Raw genomic sequence first — 24,483 nt, 5'->3', positions numbered from 1 at the left:
TTCTTGGATATTTTATCTGTAGGCAGCTAGCCAAGATGTTTTGGTCAAAATATTTTTTGTATTGTTATTTTTTAATCAAAATTTTAACATGACATTTAAAACCCAATTTATTAAAAAGACATTAGTACCAACAGGTACACTGTGCATATAAATTAGAAAAAGGAACAGGTCAATTTTTAACTATGTGATTCCTGAATTTTTTAATATTTACAATGCATAGGAAAGAAGCTGCCTCACCTCCACAGATGTTCTCCTTCTGCAAAAGGAATGGGTAAAAGAGATGGCACAGCTTCAGGGCATCTTCAGCAGTGGCTTAGTACTGTGGTTACAACAATTTAACTAGCAGTATGCACCAAAGGCACTGAGACAAATTGTCTGCATGTACTTACACACTCACAAAAACAAAGACATGAAACCACTGCAAAACTTAGGACTGTGAAAATATTTCCTGTACTCCCACTGGAAAGGTATTGCACACTCTCTACATCTCAGGTTCTGTCCTAAAGGCAAAAATTAGCCTAGCTTCTCACACAAACATGCGAACAAGAGTTCAAAGAGTTTAAATATTTTGATTAAGATGTCATGCACTGCCTTTACACTCAATATAGTCAGTCACCAAAGCCAAGCAGACCAAGCAGGGTTCTGATGCTTAGTGCTATCCTTAGAAAACAACTGCTAAAAAGACAACTTCTCAGCAATGCCATCCATCATCACTGCTTTACAGGGTTTGAATATGCATGTGTTCAATATGTGCTTTTGACTCTTCACTGCAGAGTGATTTATTTTCATATTCTAAATTTTCCCAAATAAAAAAATAAATCACACTGTTTTTCATATTTTGTATGAATATATGATTATTCTTCTTTAAATAAGTGTGTTAGGTGATTTTTCACATTACAGTTCCTAATGATATGTTAATTATCAGCAGATAAAAATGCAACCCACTGAGAAGAATTGGCTAGAGGAAATAGTAACAGGTCAGCTGACAAATTTAAATTCACAGGCTGACTTCAATGGCAGTAGATGGATTTGTTCCTGCTGAGGTCTAGAAATCCTCCTGTCCAAGAGCATTTTGACAACCACTGCAGTGCTAAAGTAAAAGTACTACTGGACTTTTAAAGCATATTTTTAATGGAGGAGAGTTTCAACATTTCCCTTCTTTTATCTATTCCAGCATTTGTTTAGATGGATTTTAAACTGAGCAGAAAATGTCTCACCGGCTCGCTCACCTAATTCACACTGAAATAAAATGGCAGCTCTTCCATTGTCCAAATTATATTTCCAGGGTTCCAGCCAGCAGCCAGAAAATACATGAAATGGAATGTTGTTTGTGTACTGCAAGATGAAATCTAACCCTTATCAAGCTTTGCATTTCATGTATTGCTGCACTCCACTACCTAAAGAACAGCATACATGAAGAGTGTTCTGCAGCTGTTAATAATCAATCTAGGAATACTACAACAATGTAGATTACAGGTACTTAACTCTTGACGTCTAGGGCTATGCAACTGACTTTACATTCCACTGGAAGTCCATGAAAGAAATTATCTTTTAGAGGGTAAAATCTTCTGTCCTGTGTTAGACCTCCACTTCAGCACATAAAGACAAATCCTGTGCCAGAACTGTCCATTTATTTCCACTGACTAGAAAGGCTGACTACATGAGTAGGTCACATGCAGATGTGCACATCTGTCTGGTAAACGTCACCGTTAATGCTTTTATGTTGCCCTTCAAAATATGGAAGATGCAATGTTCAGTTACAATGTGCACCATATGGCATACACAATGTGGAGTAGTCAGCATTTCAAAATGTACAGTACTGATATGTAGGAGGTGTTTCAGATCATGTTACACATCCCCGAATGGCAAAGGTGGGGATGGAGTCACACGTACACAGAAAGCAGTGACACCTTCCTAGCTTTCTGAGTCTTCACCTTCTTCCTCGCTGCCCTCTGCACACATATTTAAAGAGCTGGTTCTTTTCCCATAGCAAAAACAAAAGAAGACCGCAAGAAAAGGGCATAACAGTTCCTAGGTTGTTCACTTTTCTTGCGAGCTGCTCTAAAATGTATCTGGTGCACTCTGGTGGCTGCCTCGGTAATTTTTAATTCCATCACAGTAACTACCAGCACTTCTTTTGGGATTATCCATACGAAGACTAATGAGCACGTGAATTATTCTGTTTTATTCTGTTTGGTTTATCTTGAACGCTTTCTCTGGAGAAATTCAGATCTTGCTTATTGCTGCCCATCTGCTTACCTTATGTAAATCAGTGCAGGGATTGAGCAGCTGAGGTTCTCATCTGCCTTATGTTTTTGCTCATGGTCAGACAGCTGCTGAATTTTACCCAGAGAGGCATATCTGTTCCTGTAAAAGTAATTTATCCATGTCTATTTGTAGTGTGACCTTGCATAAGCCCTCATATCAATTCTTGCTTCCCTTTCCCTGTAACAGGGAATCCATATAACAGGGCTAATAATATCTAGCTATTTATGAGGATTATTCACCATATGTTCAATTACATTGAAAGGTACCAAAAATGCAGAAAACTATTTCCCGTTACATCACTAGATTTACTTCCATTTGGTGCATGATTTAACAGGGATAAAATGGCATGAATTTCTGCATCCACAGGCATAGAGAACAGATGATAAATCTAGTGCACTTTATAGCATCTCCATATGAGGTATAGGACTTTCAGGGAAAACTGAATAACACATCTGATGTTTCATGCCACTTTGGGAAAGGGGAAGTCAGCATGAGTGTTGGAGACTAAGGGATTTTCATTGGTAATTCTGAATGACCCTTTTTCCTTGAACTACTTCTGATACAACTTTGATTTTATAAACCATGACTTCACATATACCACTAATTATGAAAAGGTGGTTGTATTTTCAGAATATTATCACCTTGCCCCTTCTTAATTCTCCCAAAATATTATCTAAATATGGTTCACACTGAATGGATTCACTGCAGAGGCAGATACACTCTACTAGCATATGAAAATGAAATAAAGATAGATAAAATAAAAACTTTTGAAAACGATATCTCATTTTTCTGCTCAAATGTGTTTTATATTTATACAAGGCAGCTGTATAACCCTTTAAAAAAAGATTTTTCTGGGTTAAACACACTTTTGATTTTCTTTTAGAGAGAGATCTTCCATCCTCCTGACTCTTTGTTGACTCTTTTGGCATCTGTTTCAATTCGAACTAATCTTTCTTGAGCATTAGCACCCTGAACTCTGTAGAGCAACCGGACCTTGTACATCAGAGATACTTTCTTGACTGTATCACAGGCACAGTATTATGGAAAACATAAGCTTTTCACATGGCTGCTTCTCACATTGGTGAGACTGATCTGAACATCATGCATTGTCTGATACCTTTGGAGCAGACCTGCTGACTGGCTTGCACATCAAAGCACACAGAGGAAGCTCCTTCTGAAATGTTTTCTCAGGGATATGTACTATGCTTCTGAATGGAAGGCGGCATTTACTCTGTTTTGGAGAGGCCGCTGTCATGAAGGCCAGAAATCCTGGGTTTGTCTCTTCTCTTGGATATTGCAACCAACACCAAACCCACTGAAGAGGCAGAAGTGGAGAAAACTCTGTTAGCTAAAACTCGCCCTTCTTTTCTTCTTTAGGTCAGGAAATAGACCCCTCTATCTGGTACTTGGGATGTAACAACTGATGAACTCATCAGTTGAAAGATGGGGGGGTGCTAGCAAGTGCAGAGAACATGGTTGGAAATAAATATGTGATTTGTTGCTTTAGAGACAGGCTGTATCCATTCAGGGTCTGTGTCAGTTGCCACCATCCCCAGCCTTCATCTTAGATCAGGCTTCACTAGGATCTGGGATAGTTTTATTCAGTCTGCATCTGGCTAGGAAGTTGAAACCATGCTCTCTCCCACACGTTAACTAAGTCAGTCGGCACATTGACTGGGAGCTCTTCTCATCCTTACCCTTCTAATTTTGCTGTTGCCTGCAGATTTGATCACAGCTGAAGTTGTAGCACAAAAACATCTGGTGAAATAAAACAGAGCAGCCACAAAGGAGGACAGTTTAGTCAGTCAGAAAAGCTCATGAAAATTGTGACACAATCCTAAGCTGAGCAAGCCAGAGCTATCCAGAAATGTCATTATGCGCCGAGGAGAAATGCTTCAGAACAAAGAAAGGAACAATTGTATGAGTCATGGGCTGTGAGAAAGAAAACCACTTGTCTTTAAGGGCTAAAGAATACCCAGTAAAACTTCAAGTTAACACAATGCAAAATATTCTTAGTTCTTTCTTGCTGACAAAAATATTCATTTTGCATCATCCTCTTTCATCCCAAACAAATATTAGAAAAGTGTTTCTTTCTCTCACATTTTACACTGCAATCAAACTCAGTCATTCTTAATACAGAATATTTCAAGATGTCAGTCTTATTTTTCCTATTTTGAATGGAAACAATTTTCTGAATTCAATGTGGATTTTAAAAATGGTTCATATCAACTCAGAATAGCATTTTCCAGAAATTTAAAATCCAAAAGAAGGCCACCATGCTTTAACCATATGTGAGATCCTAACTACAGTTTAAGATATGCCATCTTAATGAGATAATATTTTTTAAAACCATGCTTGCAAGTATCATGAACAAATCAGAAAGGAGTGGAAGTTCTCACATTCTTGCTTGTCTTGCCTGCTTAATGAGCTTACCAGGCCCATTTCATACAACCAATTTTTTTTGACATCTTTATATAAAATAGGTCTCATAACGACATTTAGCGCTTGCAATTTATTTTTTTTTAATGAATGTAGTTATATGTTATTTGGGACTGGAAACATTATTGTAACAAGGATTGGAAAAATTTTGAACCAAAAAATTGACAAATACAAGCTGTAAAAAAACCCAGATTCTTTGTTATAGTACTTCTGATGCTTTTTATTTACTCTTCATAGGTATTCAAAAGTAACTCTCATGAATAACAACTACAAGGAAAATTAGCATAAATACTTGTGCAAAAATTTGTACAAGAAAGAAATGTTTGAGGTTTTGTTTCTTTTTGGCTGAAAGCCAGTTAGAAAGCTGAAAAAAATACCAGTCATACACCAATAAAAACTCACAGCATTATTATAGCTATTCTGTAGTACCATGTACCAAGCAATAACTGTAAAGTTCATGAGTATCTCTAGGCTGATGCATAGCCGCACTTGCAAGTCACAAATAATTTTAAACAAAGTGTCAAAGCTGTAGCCTTCAGGGCTTCAGTCCTCTAGGGATACATTTGTGACAATCACAAGTGACTCGGTTTAATGAATTTGCACAAATTTTCTCATTTTTGATTGCGAAGAAATTGTGATAGGTTTGCAGAGCAAGGTTCAGACAGAGATGCAGAATTACAAGGGAAGAATATACTACCACTGCTGTGTATTTTGGAAGCAATTGCTGGAGTTACAGAAGGCTAAACTTGAACACTTGCCCACATCAAGATATTATAGTGTAGTTTCTGCAGGAAAAACATAACATTTGCAGTGCACTTGGAAGATATTCACCCCTAAAAAAACCTGTATTTATGTTATAGTGGTTAGATTTACTTTGATTTACTGTAGTATCTTACTATTTAATAACTCACGCTATGTACAATACTGTTGACCATATGTCCAGAAAGGAGAAAAAAAAGAGGGAAGCTGAAGTAGCTTTTAAACGAGGATGTTTGTGTGGAAAGCAATGCAAATGTATGTATATGTAAACATAAATATTAAGAAGACATCTGTGACTAAGTCTCCTGAAGTCTCAATCTATCAAAGATAATTATAGGTTCACTGGGAGAAATTAATATGGTCACAAGCAAAATCAAAACAGTAGTGAATGACACAAAACCATCCAGGAAAGTGGGGGTGGTTTGCAGAGTAGGATGCACATGTGTATCCTGCAAGAGGGAAGAGTACCCAGGGAATGGTTCCAAGCCATATGGCTGCCATAGGGAAGTGGGGTCAGAGTGAGCACTAACAACGTGCAGCTGCATTGATGTTTGGTCTTTGATGAAAAAGACCATCTGCAGCTCTTGGCTGCCCTTGGTTACATTTTGGCACTTCAAAATCAATGGGAGCAGTGCTACTAACTTGCATCAGTGGAAGAATGCATTCTCTCAGGGACAGAAAGCAATTCTCAGAATCACGGAACACTATCACTTATACACTGTCTCTCCCTTTCCCTGGGGAGCCTGTTTAGTGCTCAACTATCCTCTGGGTGAAAAATCTTTTCCTCATATCTAACCTAAGCTTCCCCTGATTCAGCTTCAGGCCCTTCCCTCAGGTCCTGTCACTGTGGTGACAGTGAAGAGATCAGTGCCTGAACCTCCTCTTCCCCTCATGAAGATGTTGCAGAACACAATGAAGTCTCCCCTCAGTCCCCTCTTCCCCAGGCTGAACAGACCAAGTGACCTCAGCCTTCCTCATATGCTTTTCCTCAGGACCTTTCACCATGCTTGTGGCTCTCCTTTGGATGCTCTCTAATAGCTTGATATCTTTTTTATTTTGTGGTGCCCTAGACTGCACATAGTGTTCAAGGTGAGGCCTCACCAGTGCAGAGCAGAGTGGGACAGTTGCCTCCTTTAACTTGAGTATTTTTTAGTAAATACAAAATAAATTGACAGAAGGTACTATAATCTGGTCAGTATTATTTCCATCTCAGAATTTAGATGACTCTGTCTATCTCTTATCATGGAACAAATTATTTAAAATATCAAAGAATCATCAGCATCTCTTTTCTATCCTTTCTTGACCATTTAAGACAATGCTGTACTACTTTATATACTGTAAATAAGAGACAGGCAGAGGCAAAGAGATGAGGATTTCCGGCCAGACTAACATCTCTTTATCAGTAATTATGCATTTTAACGATCCCAGTAAATCAGTTGCATAAACTTCTGGTTACACCACTTTTTCCAAGCACATTTTCTACCATCTTTAAAACTGAAATACAAGAAATAAGCACTTTCAGTAATTCGAGTATTTCATAAATTCTCATTGAGAAGGGGACTCACCTTGTACGTGAGCGTGAATGACAATGACATTTTGTAGAAAATATTACAGAGAAAATACCTCTAATACCATGAGTTCTTCTGTTCTTGAGGGGATTTAGAACTTAATTACTTTACCTGTGCTTTGGAACATCTTACAGAAATACGAGGAGATAAGCATCTGTAGGATTTTTCATCACCTGCTGGCTGATGTACAAAAGCTTCAACTATACACAAGTACCTCCACTCCAGTAGTCTTTACAATTTTCTCAGAATTATAAGTGTTATTGATAAATATCATAAAATCATATTTCTGTTAGCTTAGTTAGTTAGGAACAATCAAGTAGTACTCATGAAAATCCTATTGTTTGTATTTTGCTTTTATCAAGCTTCAAGGTGAAGGACAAACCAGAAGCATGGCAAAACCAGCACACAGGCCACAAACAAGCAAACTTCAACTATTATTCAAATGCTTTTTTCTCCTTCATTGCCCATATATGCAGATATGTAATAATCAGTGTAGCTGTGATGTTCAGGGTATTAACCCTTTAGATGCGGTGGAAATAAGACACACAGCTACATGGTCGTCTTTCATGGCAGGAAAGAGACAAATTTTATTTCAGAAACACCCGTGCTTAAGTAGAATGACTCTCAACTCCAAGGGCAGAATAAAGATGATTGGTTCAGAGAGAAGACACCTCTGGTCAAGTACCAAAACAGGTGTTCTATCTTTGTTGTTAATTCTTCTCTATTTTGACCAAGTTCTCATCCTGGGAGAAATTCTCCCTGGCCTTCAGCTGAACCAGCTTATCAGCTTGGGAATGGAGCTGAGAAGCTCCGGCCTGGAAGATTTTCCAGGCTAGCTCTCTTAAGTGAGTGTCCACAAATCAGCACTCCAAATTTTCTAGTTGCCTAATAAGCATTACCATAGATTGTTTGAGGTTCTCTTCTTAAGGCAACAGATGAAAAGGACTGATGAATAGACAAAAGGCAAATTGATAAATTATAAGGTAAATGCCTACATTGTAGAATAAGAAGTTATCATTCCATAGCTGAGATCATTAGGGCTTGTGACGAAGGTAACCTTACTTCACCAAAGGCTGAAAAAGATTTGGGAAATGAGCAGGGCAGTATAAATTACAGGGCAGTAGAATACTACAGCTTTTCTGCTGGAGAGTACATGAAGCAAAATGATGACCCCACCAGAGTCAGAGACTAAGCCTCTTCTCATTTTCCTGGACTAATATTTCAGCCCCTAGCTCCTGTCTTATGAGCTCAGCGTCTGCTGCAACACTTGGGCTCCTTTACACTTATCTCTGAGGTGATGCAGGAGAGATGGGCACTAGGGTAGCTCCAGCCAGGGCTTCAGTCCCCTGGCCCAGTGCTGCTGGAGCTGGATGGTCCACCAGCCTGGCTTTGGGCTTGTAAATTCTCTTCTGAGGAACAAATAAATAGATCCGTGTGTGAATTGTTTGCTGTCAGGGTTTTGGATTCATAAGAGATTTTCAAATTTAAGTATTTAAATTGCTTTTTCCTTGTGGTTCGTTTGTTTGTTGGGGTTTTTTCTATTGGGGGATAATTATAGGACAACCAATATTTCTTCATTCTGCTTTCTTTTTGCATTTTTTGCTTAGATCACTTTCTGATTTATTTCAAATCATTCTTAGTACTAGAGAGGTCTTTTAAGAAATAGCACTATGGTAAAATATTAGAGCACTTTTTCTTTTGGGTAAACAAACCCCGAACAGATAGGAAAATGGAACAGCAGTGTGAAATTCCACAATAATTCACTTACAATTAGTCCCTGAACAGCTTCCACCAAAACGATGGGATCACCAGCTGTGGGCTCACTCTCCTTTTCATGTTCAGAAAGATATTTACAGTTCAGGCTGGGCACTTGTTGACAGCACCCAAGTTTTGAGCACATTCTAAAGGACTTAGGAAAATTTTGAAATAGAAGCTTTCTCATTATGGCCTTCTACACTTCAGTTTTGCAGTTGGACTCTTCCAGAATAGGTACGGAGAAAACATACTACTGTAGATAAATTTTGCCAACATAAGAGTGCTTGTAACATTTGATACCTGTTCAGGTATTTAGGTGGCTGTAGTAGTTAAAGTGCTTTTCTATTGCAGCCACAGTAGGGCTTTTCCTAGTATGCCTATTGTTTCTAAAAATCCACATTTCTCATTGAAATAGACTGGTTTTCAACAGCACAAAACCCCAAAAAGCTATTTCAAAAATTAGAAGAATTAATCTTCAGCCACTGAACCTTCAGACAGCGCTTAGTTTTAGTTTTACCAAATCAACAGCACAAACACCATGTCTCTACGATGGTTTTGGGGATCCTGGCCATAAATAAACAGTTAAGGGGGAAAAGGCTGCATGCCTCCCAAAGTAATTTTTTTTTTCTTAGTCTGTTTTTTTCCCCTCCAGTTCCTTTGGATCATCACTAAAAATTAAGACAAAATTGCTATAAAGGACTATTTCTACTCTAAGAGCAAATGCTCAGAGAAGCAGTTTTCAAACTAAAGCTTTTGCTTTTTCCTAGCCCCAGTTTCAGAGTTCTCTGTTTTTGGAAGCATCAGGTTATTATCTATCTGAAGTGCATTTCATTACAGTAATCATGGGATGTATTTTACAGCCCAATGTATAATGTGTGCTGCAACATTGTGGAGAAATATATATTACAATATATAACCATAATAGTTTAAGTGTCTTTAGTGCTGCCTAATGTACTATTCATATGGGCAAAACTGGAATGCTGTTTTGCCTCTTGAAGCAGGTACATAATTTTTCAGCTGCCAAAGAGCTGTGAAATAGTTATAACTTTAGGATGTTGCCATGTTTCAAGTACCCTGCTTTAATTAGTAGAATTCCCTACTTTTAACTATTCAGTTCAGACTATTGTAGCTATTTTAGTCAACCTGATTTCCTATTCTCTTCCTATCTCTATACTCAGATAAGTACTTTAATGAAAAGCATGGCCAAAATTTTAAAATAGACCTTCATCACAGTTTCTTTGCAAGGACCCACTACAACTACTGGATTTTTTATTATTCACGTTTAGGGTCTGAAAGTACAGAAGTGTTGGAATAGATGATTAAGTACCATTCTTAAATTATGGACATATTGCAAAGTACAGAAGAATACTGGGAATATACTTACAAATCTCCCAAAAGCATTTACTGTACTATATTACATACTTGGTGTATGTCAGAAAGACTTTTAAGTCATGAAAGTACATGGCAAACTCTTTTGGCTTACCATATTCTTATGGAAGCAAACAATGTGCATTAATAATAAAGTAAGTATTGGCCTAAATTGTACAGTCAGATCAGGTTTTCTGTTAAGAGGCTGATTGCCCCAAACATCCAAATAAATTATAATGGAAGCTGTGTTTATGTTTAAACAATATTCAGATTTAAATTATATTAAATACCATTTCTAATTAGGACTTAGTTGAATATGCCTTGCTCATACAAGTAATCCTAGTGATTTGATTGCAGGCTACTGTAATTATAGGATCAATTTTTTAAAGCCACCAAACAGTAATAGAGAGCATAGAAGGTTGTCTATAGGTAAAGACACGGAACTAAATTACTGAGACACAAACTCAAAGGAGGATAAAAAGAGTTACATCAACGGATTGTTCGCTGTCTCTTCCAGCAGCAGCACTAAGGGGAATTAACAGTAACTACGATGAAGAAACTGATTCAAAACAAGCTGAAGGGGGTGGCATTTCACACAATGTGTCATTACATAGCATTATTATTGCTTGCCACAGGATGCTGGTGAAGCTAAAAGCTTACACAAGTTCTTGGCAAGGCTGGACATGTTTGCAGAAAATATACCCATGGACTATTGCTAAATACACAGAAAGAACATCTGGCTCAGGAACTGCCTGGCAGCATATGGCTGCAAACTGGTGAAAGCATTGGGAATATCTCCCCTTCTTTAAAACACTTTCATGGGTGTCTTTTAAACAAGTAGGATACCAGGGAGGTGGACTTTCTCTCCAAACCAGTAGAGCTACTTTTATGTTCAAATAGGCCATAATTTAAAATCATTCTTGTCCCTTGCAGCAATGAAAGTAATGGAAATGCATGTGAATGACAAAAAGTAGAAATTATTATTCAGTATATAGGACATTAGAAAAAGGTATATTTTTTATACTGCACTATTTAATTTTTTTTTTAAGTAACAGATCCTATTTAATTTAGGATTGAATTTCTTGAACTCTCTGAGGATACAATTTCCTGATTAGATTGAAAACCATCACCTTTCAAGGAAATCTGGATCACATTTAACATGCAGTTGTCACAAGCAATTCTCAGGAACTCATTCCCAGCCATGCATCTTGTGATGTACAGGTTGGCCTGCTCCAGCTTTGCAGAAATGAAGCAATTCTTCAACGCTAACCCCTCTAGCTGAAACATTTTAAACACAGAGTAACACTGACAGTGTACTTATCTGCAGAACACAGGCCCCTTTCTAAATTGCAAGCCATGTTCCCTGCTTATAGTGGATGTTCAGTGTTATCTTAATTCAGTGAATTATGTATTCACAAAATAAACATGCATTTAAATTTTAACACTACACTTTAGTCAGCGAAACTGTTGTGTTTATGCCCTGATTGGAAATGTAAATATCAAAAATGTCAGTGGACATCTGAAACAGAAAGACATCTGCACCACGCTGAATTTCTGAGTGTTATTTTGAGTTAATGAATAAAAACTGTCAAATGCATTTTGCTACAGCAAAAAGTAAAAATATTTAGAACACCTCTGGATTAGAAAACTTCTTTAAAAAAATTTGGTCTCACTGTAAAATGACAGTATATATTATCAGATCCATTTCCTTCAAAAAATTATGTTTGCAGGTATTGCTGGAGCTCATAATCCAGCTCATACTGAAGCCCAGAAGCTGTCCTGCTGACTGTTTGGTTTTGGTGTTATGTTAGATTCAGTAGGCTGAAACCTAAGAATGAATTTTAAATAAACTTTATTTATTTCAGATTAAATCAGGGTAGATGGACCAAATAAAACAAATCCCCTTGAGAATACTTCCAAGAACTCATCTGTTTGAAGATAGTATTAAATACAGTTTATTTAGCAGATTTTTAATATTAGCAAAGAATTCCATACGTTGTTTCCTTCCATTTAATTCCTAAACACTTGATCACTATTTATACATTCTGCAGTGACATAAAAATACCTGCAATATTTAATTTTATCTTTTAGGGCCTAGAGTTTTTTATTTAGCTCCAACTATTTGTATTTGCATGCAAAGTCTAATTACTGGAAGCAGCTAACACAAAGGAAAACTGCAGAATCAAGTGATTTGCTACGTTAACAATCTCAGCATGTCTCTTAGCTAATACAAGAGTAGGTTCAAAGAGGCTCTGAATTACAAATTAATAGTTGCACAGATTCCAGAACATGATTCCAGAAATGAGTGAGATGTTCAGCCTCTGTGCAGCCAGTTCATGGGGTTAGTGTTGCAGCCTGAGGAACCATCGACTGCAAACATCAAGGAATTTTGTTTCTCAGAGTGCGTATCTGATAGGAAGAGTAGACAGAAGTGTAGGACTGTTTTTTCTTTCTATGTTGCTGTTAGCAATATTTTGTGTTTTGCAAAATAGACAGCAGCTTTGCTTTCACTTCCCTCAGCAGCTACTGGGCTAGAGAAGGTGCATTTTAGGAGACTTTGGACATAAGTCCATTTTCCCCAGAAACTGAGATTTCTGCTGCTGGAAATTCTTAGATGGCTTTGAGTATTTCTGCCATCAATAATTAGAATTGTTTGCTATAATTTTCTGGATCAGAGCAAAATAGCTCCTAATCTGAAACTCACATAATCCTTCCCCCATTTCCTGTGTATTAGAGAGATTTGTACCCTTGGGGTGATCTACAGCACACATACACACAGTGTTGGATAATGGTGGGTGCAAACCAGTTGCCTTCTGTTGCTTCCATTGTTCTTGTAAATATTGACATCTGTGTTTTCTATTCAAAGGATTTCACCTGAAATTATAATAAAGTTTATAATCTTGAAAGGTACAGAATTATTTTCCTGATTTGTGATGCGACTCTTTTTTCCCTCCTCTTTATCCATGTCTGGATTCCATTTTGTTCCCAAGCTAAACTCAGAAAACACACATAAAGGACAGCATCTTCAGTTAAATTATCCAGATTCACACCCAACAGCGATCACTGTTCTGTCTAAACCAACTCAAAAGGAGATTTTTTTGTTTAAAAAAAAAAATACAAATGCTCAGTCTTCTGCTTTCAAGGAATACTTTGTAATTTACCAAGCTTTTATCTCCAATACCAAATGTATTCAATATATGTGGGCATACCAGTAGCTGTCAGTCAAACCAGCACCTGTAATGGGACTGTGATCTAGCAGTGTTCAAACCAGATTCTCATAGACGACTTTTGGAACGCCAAGATTCACCTAAGTATCCCCATTATTTGAAGCTCAGGGAATAGGTGAGGCAGATGTACTTTTGTGTCCTGAAAGTAGCAGCTGTCAGGAAATGCAGAGATGTCAGCCTGATATCCAGTTCCAAGGCAGGACCATCCAGCTCCAGTAGCTTCAAAAGTCTCTACAAACTCCAAGCTTGGCCTTCTGCCAAGAGTGGTGATTACAAAGTGTCGTGACATGAAATGCTTACTCATTTTTCTTATGTGCCCCAGATGCCTGGGTTTTTTCCTCATGACGAGTTTTGGATCCCACTGTTCCAAACTACAGAACTAAAAATAAAATGCTGGTGCAGAGTAATGTCTGTTGGTTCTTTGGGTGCTTACTAAAGCAGAGGATAAAAATAAACAAGACTATACTATATGTAACACATGGATACATTAAAGAGGGTTTTATTATGAAACACAGTTCATATTTACTAAAACATAAAATGGAACGACCGAGCTTGTGATGGTGCAAGTAACAATCTACCACGATTTTTTTCCATCAGATTAAGAAGAAAACAGCTGTTGTCAGATGGCAGCATGATGCCAATAGTCGAACAGGAAGGATTACAGCATTCAAGTCATCTTAATTCTAGTGCATAAGCATTAATAGAGTCTTTTCTTTCACCACAAATGGCTAATGTAGCTAAACTCTGACACTGGCCTGAACTTCTCACTTACCTAGGGAAAAATAAATGCTGCTGTTAGCAGCACAGTAGATGAAGTAATATTTCCTTTAATAAAAATGTCATGAAGGATTTACAAATCCGATGTGAACCCTTAAATTGACAACAACATGAAGCCCAGAACATTAAAATGGTGTCTCTACGTTAGCTCTAAAGATACCTTGAAAGACAACATAACATCCTTTACTGCACTTAAATCTATTATAAACAGCTCATTATGATTTCCTATTTATCAAATTTATCTGGACCTTATACTCTGCTGTGTGACAGAGTTCAAGGGAAATTGCTAAGGGCACAGAGTGCAGGGGGAGTCAGTAACTACCAGGGAGTTCATGGCATCCAAATTGCTTTTGTTTAGGAGTAGAAACACAGTTCTGAAAGACTAAGACATTTCAAAGTGGTGTTTACTTAAACACCTCTATTCTATCCTCATTTCAAGTCTGTCTGCCCCATAATACTGAAGGCCTTTGTTGATCCCATTTTTAGCAAGTAAACGAACATGCACTTATGATTCTTATTTTTAAATGAATCTTTAAAACATCTACTTGCCTCATATCACTATGACATATTTTAATGTTCTTTTATAATTATCATCTATATTTTGATGATTTTTACTGCTCTTATTGATATTACAAGAGCAGTAGTTTCAAAATTCTTTAAATTTTGTTTCAGTCAGTTTTTATTTACCTTACTGGGTAAATCACCTTTTCCTCACTTACCAGAAAGCTGAGAGCCAGTGTGGCACTGTGGGGAAGAAAAGCTAAGGATAAATTTGCTGCTGCAGGTAGTTCAAGGGATTATCACACAGCCCAATCCTTCAATTTTATTAGAAATTGATCCCTTAACTGAATTAACTATCCAACCAGGTTTTTATCCAAATTAAGTTTCCTTCTTAAGTTTGTCTAGAGGCAGATGGCAGCCTTTAAAGATTATTGGAGATATAAACCATTCTACCTTATATACGTAATTATAAATCAATACCATGTCCCTAATTCATAGAGAATATGTGCTTTTTCTGTGTCTATGAAATCTCTCGTCTCATTATGCCCAGGTCTAATAGCATTTAGCATATAACAGCAAAATGTAGCATTTAAGGGAGATGTTAATCTGTTGGTAGTGCTGGCCACCAAATGCAGGGCCATATGTTTCTCTGCTGGGAAGAGCAGAGAGGACCAAAATTCTTTTCACAGTACTAAAATTTCCTAGAGGAAAAATACATGAAAGATCAGCTCTCCTCTTGCACCCACCCTTTGCTGTAGGTTCCCCAAATCTGGGTTTGGAAAAAACTTTAAAAATTGGATAGCATTACAGAATGGACTATAGGGGTTGGTTTGCACCTGTAGAGAGGGGGAGGGATTCTCTCATTTTTGCTAGAGGAAATGTCAATTCTGCAGAAAGAAAATGAAGGTAAAGATACCTGTAAACAAGGGAATGTAGGTCTGGCTCTTATTACTTTGTGTAAATCACTAGGCTATTTGATTTTGTCTCAGAAATTATAATAAAGTCCACGATGCCAATGCATGCCCTTGCCACGAACATAAGGAGATTCACCACTTCACTACCCGCAGATATTCCAACTTCGAGAGCAGAATCAAATACAATAAGAAAAAATATCTTTGTCCAGACTTGATGCAAAGAAGAAATAAATAGAATTTTTAGCCCCATAAGTGATATTTGTCTTGACTTTAAGCTTATTTTTCAGCAGACATGAAGTATTTCTGTTAGCATTTCTGTTCTTGAAAACATTAAATTTATTGAATGCCTATAACTACTTCACTTCTGCTGGACATCTTTGTATTGAGTTTGCCTCCAAATGGCATTCTTAAATTTTTTTTTTGTTATTTCTTGTATTCTGCTTTTCAGTCTAGGTGGATATTTTTAATAGCATTGGCATGCATTTTTTTGCTGTCACTATTTGTTACAATGCTCCCTAGGAAGACTATTTTTTACAAAAGCAACCGTATACTGTTTTTTCTCAGTCACCAAGTTCTTGCCATGACATTGCTTGACTTATGTATCAGTAAGTCCATATTGCTGTATTTCTAATTCCTCCATCAGATAACTATTCAAATTTTTGCAGCTCAGTGGGACACATAGTGCCTAACAGCTCTTTCTGGGTTGCTAGCTTCTAGTAAGTAAAATATGCTTGTCTATATTATTTTCTTGAGTTGACTTTCTATTAATTTTCACTGCTTCTGCTTTAAATCTGTAACATCTCAAATCTTACTTTATACAGCACTGTTTCTTATTTTGATCTTTGTGGTACAGAAAGAAAAATTATTGAAGTGATGCAACCCTTCCCTCCAAGCTGATGGGCTCTGATGGCCACACTGGCTTCTTTTTTTAAATCCAGAGATTATGAAGGAAGTTTTGAAAGTACAATGGAGGAATGAGGCTGATGAAAAATTATACTTATTACATGATAGAAATCAGGTATCCATTGATTTTATTGATCACTCTTGCAGGGAAGGAAAAAAAAGGTACAATTAGGCTTTTCAATTCTTACTGCAGTCAGTTTTGCTGAGATGATATGTCAGGAAGGATTGAAAGAAATAAGCATCTGAGCAGGAAGACTGAGGGAATGAAGGCCTATGTGTATGCCACACATACTACTGTTGTACTCCCAAAGAGATTGAGGAAAACAAGCTCACAGCTTGTTTACTGCAGCCATCTCCTTTCCAGTGCTGGAAAAGCAACTATATCCAACCAAGGCCATGCCTGGTTTGACAGGTAGTATCAGCAAGAGGAGCTGCTGTCTGGGAAATATCTGCCAACCATCCTTCTCCTTGGTAGCGAAGGTCACCTTCCACCTCCAAACAGCACAAGTGTCTCTCTTCCTTTCTATTGCATCTGGCAATCCCGGTAAGAAGCTGAAAGGATGAGTGTCCCAAGGCATGTTCCTTGGGCTCTGATAATCCTCCTGCCTTTGTAGGGTTTCCAGGAGGTATCCCACTGAGCAGAATGGTGAGAAATTAAATGATAACAAAACATCAGTGATGGCCTTTAGTCAAAGATCTAATTAAGTTCAATTGAGGAAAAAACTGCTGGGTTGAAACTCTTAATTCACTCTGAGAATTTTTTGTCATTTATCTTAGATAGGTCAGAAAGTGGTTTAAGCCATTTCAAAGCAGTGATGAACAAACATCCTTTTCTTGAGCCAAAAGTGCTGATGGAAGAGGGTGAGTTCTTTGCAGAGCTGGAAATACAATCATCCCGTAATCCTTTTTAGTCAAAATGAGCTGAATTGACAACTTGAAATAGCATGTAGTTACTGACAGCATTTTGCTGAGTGCACACTTTTTTCTTTGCATGTCAGTTTTAAATAAAAATAAGAGTTCAGGCTTACATACAGATGATTCCCAAGCCTAAAGACCTTGAGTTCTCTGTTCCACAGCCTCACCACAGGTTTCTCAGATGTTCAGTATCTTCTGAAGGAAAAGGGTTGGGAGCTCCATAAAGATCACTGACAAGTGCGCAGCATCTTCAGTTGAGAAAATAAATGGATTTATCTAAACACTGTATAAGGTATGAGCAAAAATCTGCAAGAGAGGATGGGGGAGGGAGGAGCAGCAGGGGAGGGCAAGAAAACTCTGTCTTAAAAGTCAAAAATGTAGGGATAAAGTAAAAATTGCCAAAAGTCAAGCAGGCTCCCAACAGTTGACAGGTCTTGACACCTAACAATATAAATTAAATTATATTTATAGTATTCTTTAACAGTACAGAGAAAAAGAGAAAATAAATGGCAATGAAATTCCTGCACAGTAAGAATGAAGTTGAGATCAAAGATAATGTTGGCATGGCCATCCCAAAACTTCCTGACTCAGTACTCTGTCAGGATAATGACAGCAAAAGCCAGACTGGTCTTGAAAATCTGTGGCTAACACTACATTGTGTTCAAGTGAGAAGCAAAGTTTTTAAGGTTTGGTAAAATTGAGGCAGGCAGAACAGATAATCGTCTGTCCCAGATACTGAAATAATTTCCCTAATAATTCAATAGTAAGTGATTACAATAATCTATCAGCTCAAGTGATGACATATTACCAGAGAATGTCAGCATAACATAACAAATATGATTCAGAAAGAGAAAAACTGAAAAACTGGCAGCTTTACACTCTGAGCTTGACAGTGTGCAAGTCTTTTTTAAGTGCTTCAAAGGAAAGCATATTTTGAGACACGGCTGTAAATGGAAAACGGGGATTTACCTTTACCGAGATAAATATACATTTTAACAATAAAATAACTTGTATTAAGAAGAGGGGGCTGCAGGAGACCTATCCTGTATGGCCTTCAGTAATACATTTGATACTGGAACACATAACCACTATAACTACATACAGAGCTAAATAAACAGGAGAATGGGAACAGTGCAAGTTGTAAACGAGGGAAAGGCTTATCTGAAAAGACACAGCAATACATTACACTGAAAAACAAACAAATGAATTGAGGGAGTCTTCCTATTAAAATTTCTGAGTTCCCTCCTACTAAGATCATTATCTTATTATTTGATATTTTCATTCATAACTTTGGCACAGAAAGAAGAATGTGAAATTTATTGACATTATAAAATTAAGGATATAAATTTTGAGAAAGTCCAGGATGTTTTACAGGAAAAATGGATTAATGAAAGGACTGGAAAAAAGACCATACTCAAGTGCATTAACTTAATAGATTTCATAACTACATTTTATGCTATAAGCCAAAGAGCTCATCAATTTGAAATGACAGATACTAATTTGTCATAAGGCAACCATCAAACACAGTGTTGTAAAGCAATAAAAAGGTATAGGCAGTTCTGTGTATATCTAGCTATATCAGGCTAGATTGATTATAGCAGACTTTTAATATTACAGGCATTGATCACACATTACATAAAATTATATCATCATTTCCAATCACTCATAATCAAGAAAGATGTGGTCAAATGTGGAGAATCACATGGAAAAGAGCAGTCTACTCAGCATGAGCAGCTAAGAAGCAAAAATAAAATTCCTGTTTGTGAGTACTCATGAACAATTATATCTTGGGCGGGAAAATCAATTTCGTTTATTGGACAATGTCAATATAAAAGATATATGTAGAAACTTTCCACGGACAACTGGAGTTAGAAAATTAGAAATTAATTTCTAAATTTCATTAAAAGCATGGTTCCAGCACACCCATTAAGAAGGACAAGCAACCTAATCTTTAAAAAAAGCTTGGTATGGTTATGAAGTGGATTAAAGACAGTGGCTTTTTTATAAGCCACAAGGTAGCACTCAGAGAGATAGAAAGTTACTTTCAACCTGGCATCCTTATTTCTTGAGTTCCTACACCAGGGTATAAGGAACAATAGAGAGTGGTTATATTAGATATTTTAAAAAAAGCAAACATGCTAAGGACACATTAACCTTCTAAAAGAAAATTAATTCAAGAACTTCAGAAGTCAACAACATCATTTCAGGTTTGTGTGTCCTAATATGAAAATTATTTTAATTTATAACTGTACAAATCAAACAAAATCATTTACAAGTATTCCTTTGGCTTGAGGGGAGAGGAGGGGCTGGTAAAAATAAAAGACCAGTCAATGGTCCATGCAGACCATTTGTATGCTACTGCAAGAGCATAAGGAGCCATAAAATAACTTCACCCACCTGCAGCACTCAGCAGAACCCTGTGTCCTTCACTTGACTGTCAGAGATGGCCACACTAGTACCAAGCCCAGAAATCATCATAGTTCCCTGGGATACTCTAAGAGAAACATGAAACTTCTGAAAAAATTTCACAAGGAAAGCCTTTCTCCTAGTATGGTAGCCAGGGATGCTGAACCAAGAGGTCCAGACTGTACCCTTTTGTAACAGCAGCTTCAATTTCTGCTGGACCTCTAAGCACGAGGTAGCCACGTTCCTTCCTCTGCTTCTTCTCCTCTCAGGAGAGTGGATAAGGAAAGATGCTCCTTCCTCAAGATGACCATGCACCACCACATGCTGAGGTGTTGGAATAGCATCAGTACAGAGTCTTGTCCAAACTTCTTGAACCAAAGCTCCATTAAGAAAAATGTTCCAGGCCAATTAGGAACATTGCTCAGGCAAGATTCAGTCCATCAGCCACATCTTAAACCATGAAGTCCCAAACCATGAATTTTTAAGAAGCAGATCATTAAGTTCATGCACATTGCAAAGCTGCACAACAAAAGTGAGATCTTTTGGCAAATGTAAAGGAACTGGAATCAGAGGCATGAAGTAAGATGTAACTGACAGTGTCAGAAGAAAATTTTTATTTGCTGGAAAACTTTTTAAAGATACAAGATTTTCGTATAAAAAAGCAGGAACCTCATGACAGCTCCAAAATAATCTTATTACTTGCTGCTTCAACTAAAAATCTTATTGTATTTCATGTGACCACTTTCAGATTGTGAAAACTTAAAATTAATTGATTTAAAAAATTGAACCTCCAAAATAGCATGTCAAGCCTGGGACAGCACTTTTCTACATGTGTAGCTTAAGAATTTGCACTTCCTAAAATGAATTACACCAGCCATGCTTGTTTGAATTTCTGCAACACAATTTACTGTGGAAATCTCCTTGATAGCATTGAATATTCACTCTCCTCATGAATGTCTTACATTTATAAGTCTACATCTTTGTCTTCAGTTTGCTTGTGTTGCCTGGTGTTGTCATTGCAAACTGCTCTATCTGCTGCCATCTCCTTTGTTTGTTGTTCTCAAGAATCACTGCTCATTTCCTTTTTTTTTTGTGCACTGCTTTGCTCTCACTCCGTGCACAATCTTTCCTTAAACAGAGATAATTACATTAAGTATATTCATATTGAAGCATCTCACCTTGCTGAGAACCTAATTTAGTATTTTACAATTAGTTTCTTGGCTGATCCGTTCCCATACAGTGAGCCTGCTTTTTGTCTGACTGAAACTAATCAGAAGTTTATGACTCAGCAGAATGGCCTTTAAATGGTACAGAACCTGCTCTATGTGGATTAATTAGCAGAGGTACATATAAGAGACCAAGTACTGATACATGATTGCTTCTAGCATCATGAGCATTGCATTTCAGTATATTTACTTCTGATTTTCAGAAAGGGGACTTTTGAGAACAGCTGAATAGTTCCCAAGGTTTTAATATTATTCCTGTAGCTTCAGGATCCTGAGTTTTGCAAGGTGTCAAATTCAAAGACAGGTTCCTATGATGTCCACATTTCTGCTAACTGTGCAAGTCCTAAAGTGATTTGAATTAATTATCTACTTCTCAGTATGACCTGAATTAAGGGCATAGTTACTATCCTCTAAGGATCTGATGATAGTAATTCTTTGGGCTGCCCAGTGTACTATTTTGTTGTCATAGTCTAATCTTGTCAAAAACTCCATTCTTAGAAATATATGAAGTACAATATTTAATATTTAAATATTTTTTTTAATATATATCAACATAGTATTTATTCACTTAGCTGTGGCAGAACGTTAAAATTAAATTCATGGACTGAGACTCAATGGTTAAGAATTTATAAGCAGAATACAGGAGTTACAACTTACCCATAGCATTTCTGCCTAGGGTGAGAAAAAAGGCATAATGCTGATGAGAAGCATTTTTCCCACCACACCAGCTACCTAACTATTCATAACTCAGTCTGACAGCTAATTTTTTGAGGGTTCCTTGCTGTTAATTGGTTTTCAGCTACTTCCATTCTCATGAATAGTAAAATAAATATTACAGTGTGGCTATCCAGAAGCCTACTAAAATTATTTAACCAGAAATCATAGTATTTCAAGAATATGTCAGACAATTTCATATGTTTGCACTTGTTTCTACTTTACTGTTTTCTGGTTTCATTTTTATATTACTGGTCACTTACTAAAGGACTGATATTGACTGAAATATCCATCCCCTATCTATCATGATTTTGTGATATGAATGGGGGAAAAAGTATTATGTGATCTTGCTAAAATCAATCCACACTTTAAGCCTGCACTAAAAATGACCAAATGTGCAAATCTTCCCTGTCCGGCAGATGGGTACTGGTTTTAGGGAACACCATTTGCTCATTTACATCCTGACAGATACTGCTCCTATTTACCACTCCAGCAATACTCAATGAAGCATCTATCCACTTGTTTAGCACTGAAAAATGGAAATTTATCTTTACTCATGTTCATTTAGGACTAATAACCTTCCATTTTTCAAATGTTGCATTTACTGCGCATCTTTTCAACCGTATCTCCAACAGCTTTGCTTCTCATATGAAAGCAAATTGATTGACTTCTTAACATCTTCCCTAATTTTATTGACTTCTTTCACCCAGTACTAAACTACTCAAATTCTGCCTTCAGCCAGGGCACTGACCAGCCATTTATCAAACTTTCAGATATGCTTTTCACTCCTTCTCAAAACCTTGATGCTCATCCAGAATGAGAAGAGCATCCCTAAAGTTTATTGAACTTGTCAGCCTTTTTGCATCTTTTCTCATGATATCTACAGAATACTTGACAGTGATCAGGCTGCCACTGGATGAGGAACATAACTTTTTTGCTTTGCTGCATTCATTCAGCTGTCTGCACTAATTGCTGTTTTCTAATTCCCGTTATATTATAAAGTCTTTGAGGCTGAGTTGTTTTTTTTAGTCTGATGTTTATAGAGCCACGAAGCTGTGGTTCAAAACTAGCAGGAATATTCCTTTCAACAAATAACTGCTGTTAGTTGAGAACAGCAGAAGAGAGGCAGAAATAAGGAATTGGCAGGGGTTTTTTCCTTCTTGACTTCCTTCTCTATTTGCCCAGCAAAGTAACACAGGATAACGCCACACAAATTTATAAAAATTAGAACTGTGATTTTGGTCAGACTTACAGAACAAGTTTAACAATTGTAGCAGTTAAATCAGTAAAAGTAAAACAGGTAAAACTGGTGATATTACATACTTCTCTCGTGCAATTCATGTCAAAATATTGTTATTTCAATAATTGTTTAAAAAATATCTACAGACTGCAGGTATTTTAGGAATCAAATCATAAATCATACCAATAAAAAATTACAACACTATTGATTGCCCTTTTTTCCACTCATTCCTATGGCTAACTTGAAAAAAATTAGGCAATGAAATCAACTCTCAGAGTAGCCTTACGTGAAAATGCTACACTAAAATATTACGTTCAAAAATTAAATTTCTGTTTGCTGTTCTTGATACATGTTATTTACGTTTTCGATCAACTCTTTTGATGTACATCGAGAGTTCATATACAGGGCAGAAACAGTGATTCAAGAAAACACAAGTGGAACATCACCAGAAGTGCACACTTTTTTGCTTTCCCTCCACTCAGTGCAAAACTACTCGTATTTGCCGGCTAAATTCTAATTAGAATAGATGATACCGTGAAAAACGGCTTAGTTACGCATCCTGACAGAAGTCGTGTTAAAAATATTAAAAAAAAAAAAAAAAAAGACTAAATATGCAATTTGTCTAATCCATGCTACTACAATTACACTACACTAGTGTAGGGACACCGACTTTTCAGACTTTGGGCTGATAGCGGGAGTTTTCCACCAAGGCGCCTTGCTGTCCTGCGGTGCCGCAAGACGCGCTGCGGGGAGCGGCCGGCAAGAGCCGGATGCGGAGCGGGGAGCGCCCGGCCGGGGCAGGACACGCTCGCACCCGCGGCGACAGCCCCGCCACCGCCGCTCGCTCCTGCCCGCCTGTCGCGCCCGGCGGGAGGAGCGGCGCGGCGGCCGCGCTTACCTCAGGTGCAGGTAGTGCACCAGCTTCGTCACCACGGTCACCATCTTCCCGGGTCACCTTCCCCGCCGCTGCTCGGGGCCGGGAGGGACGCGCAGTGAGGAGGGAGCCGCTACCCGGGGACTCCTCCGCGAGCGGCTCCTCGCTGCTGCTGCAGCGCTCTCGGCCCCTCGGGCGGCAGCGGCTTCGCCCCTCGGCCGTGCCCTGCCCGCGCCGCCGCCGCTGCGGACACTCGGACACCGCCGCTGCGGACACTCGGACACCGCCGCCCCGCCCGGGTAGAGGCGGGGCCGGGCCCCCCCGCGGTTCCTCCCGACCTCGCCCCCTCCTCCGGCCCCCGCCCGGGGCAGCGCCGCTCGGGAGGTGGGGCGGGCGCGGAGCGGCTGAGGGGCGGCTGGGCCCCGACCCCGGCCCATCTTGGCGAGTGGGAGCGCCGGCAGTCCCCGCCGTCGGGGCGGCCCCCGCCCGCTCCCCGCTCCCCCGCTCAGGGCCGGCCGGCGGCGGGGACACCGTGGCGGGGCTGGCGCCGGGCCAGGGGCAGAGGGAAGGGGAATGTGCGGGAACACGGGCGGGGAGTGCGGCGTGGGTGCCCCGCGGGAAGGGGAAGC

The 24,483-nt window shown here is 38.4% G+C and overlaps 1 protein-coding gene across 1 annotated transcript in view; it reads right to left on the bottom strand.

Moving 5' to 3' along the window:
- The window catches only part of ARHGAP18 (Rho GTPase activating protein 18), a 94,012-nt gene extending 70,075 nt beyond the window's left edge, over positions 1 to 23,937 (bottom strand). Inside the window, exon 1 of the mRNA XM_088161826.1 lies at positions 23,879 to 23,937. Coding sequence (XP_088017952.1) covers positions 23,879 to 23,922 — 44 coding nt within the window. The 5' untranslated portion in view covers positions 23,923 to 23,937. The remainder of the gene's footprint in view (positions 1 to 23,878) is intronic.
- Positions 23,938 to 24,483: the final 546 nt, after the last annotated feature.

This window comes from Sturnus vulgaris, chromosome 3 (genome assembly GCF_052056855.1).
Source record: "Sturnus vulgaris isolate bStuVul1 chromosome 3, bStuVul1.hap1, whole genome shotgun sequence".
In the NCBI taxonomy this organism is placed as follows: Eukaryota; Metazoa; Chordata; class Aves; order Passeriformes; family Sturnidae; genus Sturnus; species Sturnus vulgaris.
Note: the sequence above shows the minus strand (reverse complement) of the source record. Positions and strands in the feature narration are given on the sequence as shown.